This window comes from Labeo rohita, chromosome 1 (genome assembly GCF_022985175.1).
Source record: "Labeo rohita strain BAU-BD-2019 chromosome 1, IGBB_LRoh.1.0, whole genome shotgun sequence".
Classification (NCBI taxonomy): domain Eukaryota; kingdom Metazoa; phylum Chordata; class Actinopteri; order Cypriniformes; family Cyprinidae; genus Labeo; species Labeo rohita.
The window spans coordinates 11,744,495-11,753,975 of NC_066869.1; the positions used below are offsets into that span (position 1 = coordinate 11,744,495).

At 35.0% G+C, this 9,481-nt stretch overlaps 1 protein-coding gene across 1 annotated transcript; it reads right to left on the bottom strand.

Moving 5' to 3' along the window:
- Positions 1–6,539: 6,539 nt before the first annotated feature.
- On the bottom strand, positions 6,540–9,437 carry LOC127162892 (B-cell receptor CD22-like). Its single transcript, XM_051105812.1, has 5 exons — positions 9,407–9,437; positions 8,394–8,636; positions 8,218–8,317; positions 7,152–7,185; positions 6,540–6,934 (listed from the first exon to the last, which is right to left on the bottom strand). Exons 1-5 carry the CDS (start codon positions 9,435–9,437, stop codon positions 6,875–6,877), a joined length of 468 nt encoding a protein of 155 aa, XP_050961769.1. The 3' UTR covers positions 6,540–6,874.
- Positions 9,438–9,481: the final 44 nt, after the last annotated feature.

Here is a 9,481-nt window from a genome sequence, read left to right on the forward strand (position 1 = left end):
GATGTTTAAAGTCACATCATCAGAGTCTTTCTCTCCATGTTTATTTCTGGACTTGCACTTGTATTCTCCACTGTGATCAGAGCTGATCTTTGAGATGCTGTAGATTCTTCCAGATCCTACAAACATTCCTCCTTTAAACCAGCTGATTTCTGCAGGTGGGTTTGAATCACTGCTGCAGTTCAGAGTCACTGAATCTCCCTCCTTTATTTCACCAGATAGAGTGATGGACACTGAGATGTTCCTGGGTCGATCTAAAACAGAAAAACATTGATATCATTAACAACCACAATACATTTGACATCACAGAGAATTAAATATCTGCAATATACTGAATCACTAACTCACACATGACATTTAAAGTCACATCATCAGAGTATTTCTCTCCATGTTTATTGATAGACTTGCACTTGTATTCTCCACTGTGATCAGAGCTGATCTTTGAGATTCTTCCAGATCCTAAAAACATTTCTCCTTTAAACCAGCTGATTTCTGCAGGTGGGTTTGAATCACTGCTGCAGATCAGAGTCACTGAATCTCCCTCCTTTATTTCACCAGATGGACTGATGGTGATCACGGGGTTCAGTGGATGATCTAAAGGTTTCAGACTGAAGTATTTATCAGTGGCGGCTGGTGAAATTTTTTTAGGTGTAGGCTTAAAGTTGGTTATATTTGCGCAGTTTAAGCAAACATTCCAGTATGATTTAATGCTAAGCAGTGGAAGTTAAAGAAAAAGTTAACAGAAAAAAAAATAAAATTAAAAAAAATAAGACTAGGATTCAAGAAGTTAGAAATATTTGAAATACAGATGAATATTTTACCACATAGGCATAAAATATAATATACGTAGGTTCCCCCTTCACCGATACACACACGAGTGCAGTGGGAGAGATCAAAGTAGTTATGTGTAAGTAACTTAGGCTGTCAAGGCTGTTTTATTTACTTCAAACATCAGATAAAGTGATTATTTCTCTTTAATAGAGATAATGCTGGATCATTAATAAATTAGTCATGACAAAAAATGATGATATCCGAGCTTAGCTTTTTTAATACCGTAGCTTGTCACCCACTACAACTAACACGGCAATAAGCTTGTGTGTGAACTGATGTAGACCTACCGATGTGTTGGGTTTTGCTCAGTATGATGTGAAGTGGCAGATCAGTGAGCTTGCTACGGTTTAATGTCTAAAAAAGAGACGTCCTCAGTCCCAGACGAAATGTAAAATACTATGTGGAGGACGCAAAATAATTCAATAATTATAATATGACCGTGTGGTGAACCTATGAACCGAATATTTAAACATGGTCTGCATGCTGCCTACACATATCTGTCCTTACAAGTACAATTTTGGCTGTATTATTTGTGTCCCCTTCAAAAATTGCTATTGAGACATTTTATGTTTATTGTCGCCCCCTGCTGTTAGATGACATTTACGGCCTTGTTTTACCAGGTTAGGTTAAGTTATTTTAAGTTATTTCTGTCTCTTGAAGGGCTGTGAAAGCATTTCACGAGTTGGAAGAACTAATTGCATTCTCGAATGTGCCTTTTAAATCTCCTGGGATTCTTGCATATCATCATGATTCAGGTGAATACTGTTTAGTGATTGGCTGTGTGTAATACCGGACAGTATTTTTGTAACTGCAGTATTTTAGAACTAATAATAAATTGTTGGTTACAGCTGCTGTTTTGATCCATTTCTGTCAGCGACGTCTAGTTACCTGTCCCTTTCTTTTGTCATAGTATAATTAGTATAATTTAACATTTCATGTTGAATAAACCTTTTTGAGTTGACTGAACTTAAAAATTTAAGGCAGCCAGGTTACAAATTATTTTAAGTTGACTCAACAAATTGTTTTTTACAGTGTATGAGACTTACAGTTTATTAGCCGCTATAGGGAAATAACAAGAAGAATAACAATGTGGTGTAAATGGTAAAACTGTTTGCAGTACAAACGAGTGTGTTTATGATTAAGATAATAATTTAAAAATAATATGGTAAGACACACAATTTGTAATATCAAGTAGCAGAACAAGCTGTTTTGTACAGCTAAAAATAGCTGGACATGGATGAGACCAGAAGCCAGACCTGATTTACAAGTGACCACGGCCGCTCTTACAGGGAAAAAAGGTGGATCATATTCCTCCAGCTCTTTTCCTTCCTGTCCTGTAATGGTGTTATGAGTAAGATATGCACTTTCGAAGATTAAATATATTTTATTTATGTTTTAACCATGGCAGAGCATCAAGATTTTGTTTTCATTTTACAGGGAATAGACTGCTTTATCGGGCAACCACTGTTTCTTCTGTTGCCGTTTTTGTTTTCTTTTTGAATGTGATATATTTGTATTTGTATTTTGATTTTATAACAAGTGTTTTGATTTTTGCATTGTTTTTTCTTTTTTCCCTTGTAATTTTGTTTGGATTATTTTACATTTAGTTTGTACTATCATTATCATTCTTATTGTTGTTATTCATTGCAATGGTTTATTATCTATGTATTCATGGTTTAGTTTTTCTTATTACTTTGCCGTGATGCCGTATTTGAAATGTATTTGTCACAAGAGTTTATTTTGTGTGGTTTTTCATCACTTGGAAAATGTTTAAGAAGTTGTTGGTCCTGACTCTTATCTTGGATTTTCCACTGATCTTGATGCTAATTAATTATATTAGTGGTTTCTTGTATTTTAATGTCATGATTGTTATAAAAATACATTTTGTAAACTTTGTACTCTGGCTTCCAGTTCATTTATTTATTCAGTCATTCTAAGTGTACGGACCAGTTGGTTCACGCCTTTACAGACACAGTTTCAGTTGATTGCATCTGAAGCACAGTGAGAAAAACTGAACATCTGAAGTGAAGTATGCATAATCTCTCATACAGCAAAAATTACGAGGAAAAAAAAAATAGGAAAAGGATGTTGATCCAAGAACATGTTGTACTTGGTGAAATCACATTCACCTGAATCTACCACTGACTTGAGCACTGAAATAGTTTATAGCAGAATACCTGTGGGAGTTTCCATAATATGGCACAAAAAGTTTGATCAGCTAGTTAATGTGGTCAGACTGAATGTTGATAGGAATTTAGGAGTTTATTAATAGCAGTGGAAAGAAGTTCATCATTCTGAAAATCTAAACACTAATATTGTGGAGTCCGTTCTTGCCTCAAGCAGGCCTTTATACAAGACCAAGATGTACAAATCCAGTAATTTATGGCTTTTAGATTTATTTTAGATGTATGCTTTTTTAATTTTTATTTTTTTGACCATATAGTGATGGCCTTCAACAATTATTGAGGGATTGATCTTGATATGGTTCAGACGTTGACATAAAATACATTGCAATAATACAATAATACAATAGTACAATAATACAATAGAAGAGTAATATTATGATTACTAATAGTAAGGAAGACAGGAAACGTTCATTTCCTGACTTCTCTCTAGTCAGATCAGTTTTCGCCCCCTGCTGGACATCTTTGATTATTGTGTCACGTGATTCACCCTTCCATACAGCAGGGACGTCCATTAGAGCCAAACAGGTGATCAGATGATTCACTTACTAATGCGGAGAACTTATTAGAATATTCCTTTTTTAGGGTGTATTTTTTATTTAAATGTTCTTTCATTTGCTGAAGCCCAAATGAGTTTTAATTATTTCAGGAATTCCAGAGGAGACTCACAGCATAAACTCCTCTCATTACAGCCAGTCAGTATTAATATTCAAATAACACATTTTAATGATTGAAAATATCACATCATTTGAATTTTGTCATTTAAATTTTCTAAATTAAAATGCATCCTAAACCAGGAAATATAAACACATTAAAATAATAGTGAGGTAAAGAGATGCTACAACAAACAGAGATTGAAGAAACCAGATGAGACACAGAAATGGATGCGATTAGAATTATAATACAAACACATTAAAAACTTTAAAAACAGTGCAGGATAAAACAACATGAAAATGAAGACTATTAATGGTGATTTACAGCTGATGCACATCAATGTTGATGTCAGTAGCAGGAGATGGTGACCTCTGGTGGTAGTTTGAGGGTTTGTACAAACACATATAAGACGATCACAAATAACACTGATCACCTAAAGCAGTGGTTTTCTACGGAGCCCCTTAAGGGACATGGTGGTGAAAAAAATCAGAGTGAGTGAAAAAAAATTCAGGGTGGGAGGAAAAATATTTTTCAGATTTTTTTGCGTTCTCTCGCAACACATTTGCGTTCCCACTTCCTGTTTACTTCCTGTTTTCAGATAAGTTTTATACTGAACTTGAACTATAGAAATACAGTCATTTAATTGCTTATAGTTTAAGGCACGATTTGGGAAAATCCTAAAACGCTTAATGTGGATTAATGTACTAAAACAGTGACAGCGGAGGCCCAATTCGGTATTAATAAATGCTATTCATACTAATAAAAATTTTAATATTAATACCCTTAGCATTACTCTCAATAAAGCAGTCATAAATGCAACTTGCTAATGTCTTTTCTCCCCACAGAAAACCTTTAGGATACAAAAAACGCTTAATGGAAGCTAATGGACGAATTAAGACGGTATTTGTAGTTACAATGGTTTAAGTATAGTAACCATGGTTAATTTGTTTGCTGCTTGTTTAAAAAAAAAATAATACGTTTTTGAAAGGAAAAATAAAACAAACAAGTCACGTAGCCTATTAGTCCAATTTTATTCAGAAATAATACTACCAGCTGGCCTACAGCGTGTTATAATACCAACATTATAAACACACATAGCCTAGCACTCCACAGCAAATCCTTTAAATTTAACCGTATTCAGAACAGACCAAAAAACTATAACTTATTAATTTTTAACGAATAAATATAATATAATGCAGTATATAATAATAGGTATAAGCTTATAGCTATAAATAAACTAAAAAAAAATAATTTAAAGCGAAACTGAAAGTATGGGCTCACGTATGGCTCTCCTTCAGCACAAATCCAAATGTTTTCATATTCGCAATGTATTTGCAGCTAAACCATTAAATTAACCGGGTTTTGTACGTTCCAATATCGACATGAAAAAATCATAGTGAACAAAAATGTGCCGCAGTGGATTGGACCGGTGCACAGACTAATACAGACTATTTAAACTGACTAGTGTAACTTTGTATCTGTTTGGGTGATTCTGTGTATTATTTTAATAATGAACAGGCTGCGAGGCGCCGGCGCGATCAAATAGCTGATATATAAAAACTGTAAATATATATATATATATATATATATATATATATATATATATATATATATATAATATAAAAACTGTCTTCCATACAGAAAAATACCCTGTGCGAGTTATTGTTTTTCATGTTTAAAATAGGAGAATGAAATATCCAAACGACTGCAAATGCAACATTTATTTTATATAGCAGTTCAACAAAAAGGGTAATATTAAGTGACATTTTAAATGTAGCCTACATTTTAAACACATGATGTTTGTTATATTTAACGAAATAATAATAGTTCCAACGAAATTCGCAACAGAACTGGCGTGTCTCCAAGCAACAGCGGTGTTTCGTTTCTGAATTAATCTGCAGCTTTGAACCATTCGGAGAGTCCGTGATTAATCACCCATTCATAACTACAACCATTTGCTTAGTTATTGAATGAATGAATGAATGACGGGACGCCTTGCTCATTAAGACAGTGACATGCCGCCACCTACTGGAACGTTTGAGAACCACTAGTTTAATGGATTACTTCATTAATTGTCTATTTTTAATAAAATATAAAATGTTGGCTTTTTATATCATTGTCTTCTTATATTAAGCTAAGGTACATTGGATACATTTTTAATAATTCCATATTTGGTCTTTTTTTATCAACGTCATAAAGCCGCGTTTTCTTTATGGGAGGAAAAGGCTTAACATGCAATTTAGAGCTTTCTGTTCATATTCGGGGCTTACCTGCTTTCCTACATTTAAAATGTATAACAAACTGTATACCGAATTCGGCCTTTTATACTCTATTATCCCGTTAAGTTTTCTTTCTGGGGGATACGCTTAACGTGCAATTTAGCGGGTTACGTTTATATACTGAGCTATTCTGGTATATAAGGTGTGTACTGAACTTGGTCCTACAGTGGTTTACATTTTAGAATGTCCCAAAATCGTGCCTTGATGTATTTATATAATAGCCTACTTGAGTCCAAGTTCAGAATCAAACTCTATGAGTCGCTCAATTGCGAACGTGCAATGTAGGAACCACTACAAGCTGTAAAGTTAACAGATAGTGTTTGTCCGAACTCAACTGGTTTTGCGAGAGAACGCAAAAGTTTTGCGAGGGAACGCAAAAACCTTTGCGAGAGAACGCAAAAGTTTTGCGAGAGAACGCAAAGTTTTGCGAGGGAACGCAAATGTTTTGCGAGAGAACGCAAAAAAATCTGAAAAATATTCTTCCTCCCATCCTGAATTTTTTTTCACTCACTCTGATTTTTTTCACCACCATGTCCCTTAAGGGGCTCCGTAGTTTTCAAACCTGTTCCTGCCCTGCACATTTTGTATGTCTCCCTTATCAAACACACTCATGTTGTGCAGTTTCTACTAACGAGCTGATGAGTTGAATCAGGTGTGTTAGATGAGGAAGACATACAAAATGTGCAGGGCAGGGGTGCTTCCAGGACAGGTTTGAAAACCACTGACTTAAAGGGAACGTTAAAGCAAAAGACAGAATAGCCTAATAGAAGCTGACGATATTGAGCACTTTGAGACCATAAAACAATACGTTCATCATTGTGAAGCAGGAGTTTGTATCCCACCACTGAACATCACTTCCTGTGTTTTGCATTGCTGACCTAAATTTAACAGTATATATTTACACAACAATTCACCAGCTTTTAACTTTCATTAAAAGGTCATGGACTTGATCTGAAGAGCTGTATATATGTCTTCATTGGAATCAGAGATCTACAGAGACAGAAGGACACAAACATTGTGAGTTTATGTTTAAAATCTGATAATCTGAGTAACTGTACTGACTTTAATGTTTAAAGGAACGTTTTACTGGATCCAGAACTATAGACTCATGTGTCTTATACTCTTAATATCTCTGTACGGCTCATAGCGGCTGTACGAAACATCTCTGCATCCAGGAAAACACTGTAAATAATTGTGATCATCTCACCGTAGACTCCTTCATAGCAGATCTTCTGTTCACACTTTTAGTAAGACAGAAGAAGAAATATTAATAAACAGCACATTTAAACAGTTTATATGTATATTACATATTAGTATCACATGTCCTGATCTGCTGTGATGTTGGCAGGATGTTTTCCTGTATTCAATCACACACCTGAAAATATTCAGGACTTGAAGGACTTTAAATGTACTTTAAGTGATTGAGCAACTACATGTTTTTACAATAATGTTGTTTAAAATGTTCCCAGATTCATTAATAAACATAATTTTACTAAATCACACATACCTGTTACTAAAAAAATGCAGTTTTTAACTGTTATACATGCATGTGTGGAAAACAAGAATCCTTTACTTCTAACACTCAAAGGCACAATATGTAAGTTTTCGCCGCTAGTAATTTGGCGCATATCCAAATTAAACAAAGAAGTTTGATGACGCTGAGTGTGGAATCATGGGATGCAGTAGTATGAATCAGGGTGGGGCTGAAAGTCGTGGAAGTGAAATGAAGGACGCTGGAGTGATTGATACTGAGTGCGCCATACGGCGCGAAAGCAGCGGAGCTTTTATTATGCCAGAGTCGAGCACTTCCGCTCCTTCTGGTCATACGTATGTAGGAAAAAGCATCGCTGTTTTGTCATACTAGATACATTTGAGTGTGTTCAAAGTTCGGTTATAATGCTGCTCTGTGCATTTGTCACCTGTCATACTATAGATATATTATATTAAAGTGTCCACATTTTCTACAACATAAAACCGGAAAATCAAGGGTGTATGACGTCATTGGCAAGAGACGCAATGACACGGTCCATTACACTAGTTAAAATTGCATTCTTCAAAACATAATGTAGGGATAATGTAAGTACACAAATCAGCAAAATACATATCACTGTTCTAGTGGTTTTTGGATATTTTAATAAAAAAAAATTCTTACATATTGTGGCTTTAATGATTAATAAACATACAGTATATGAGCCATTTTCTACTAAATAACAAAGAAAGAAAACATATATAATCACTACAGTTTAAAAAAAAATAAAATAAAATAAACTCACATTATAAACAGGATGATTATGATGATGATGATGATGATGATGATGAATCCTCCTCCAGATGCTGCTGTGATCACAATCAGATTCCTATAAGCATGATGAACTGAAAGAGGAAGATCATCATAATTAATAAACTGATGAATGATGTAAAGATACAGGAGTGTTAATAAAAGCTTCACCTGTGACAGTAACAGCGTCTGATCTCTGAGATCCATGTTGATTGTGAGCCTCACAGTAGAAGCGTCCACTCTGTAGTGCACTGAAACTCTGTCCAGATCCAACAGCTGAGGATTCATCCTCCTTAAACCAGCTGAAGTTCAGAGCAGGTGGGTTTGAATCACTGCTGCAGATCAGAGTCACTGAATCACCTTCCACTATTTCAGTAGATCCATTTATGGACACTGAGACGTTCCTTGGTGGATCTGAAACAGACAAAATAATTTATGTTTTACAACTGTCAACTAATCTGTTACCAGTTACTGAATCATCATAAACTCACACATGACATTTAAAGTCACGGTATCATAGTATTTCTCTCCATGTTTATTTCTGGACTTGCACTTGTATTCTCCACTGTGATCAGAGCTGATCTTTGAGATGCTGTAGATTCTTCCAGATCCTACAAATGTTTCTCCTTTAAACCAGCTGATTTCTGCAGGTGGGTTTGAATCACTGCTGCAGATCAGAGTCACTGAATCTCCCTCCACTATTTCACCAGATGGACTGATGGTGATCACGGGGTTCAGTGGAGGATCTAAAGGTTTCAAATTGAATTATTTATCAGTGGCAGCTGGTGGAATTTTTTTTTAGGTAGGCCTGAAGTTGGTTATTATTGGGAAATTTCAGCAAATATTCCAGTATGATTTAATGCTAAGCAGTGAAAGAAAAAGTTAGAAAAAATAAATAAATAAATAAAAATAAGACTAGGATTCAAGGAGCTAGAAATGACCTCCCCCCATCTGAGAGTTGTCCCCCCCTAAAAATGTCATTATTATATTCAGTCATTCTAAGTGTATGGACCAGTTGGTTCACGCCTTTACAGACAATTTCAGTTGATTGCATCTGAAGCACAGTGAGAAAAACACATCTGAACTGAAGTTTGCATAATCTCTCAAACAGCAAAATGGCAAGGAAAAAAAATTACACTGGTTTACAGCCTTTTTATATATAACTATAAGTCAATGTGCAATACCAAACAGGACCACACGGAGATGCTTTGACATGACTGCGTACAGATACTATATGGATCCATTCAGAATAACTAATC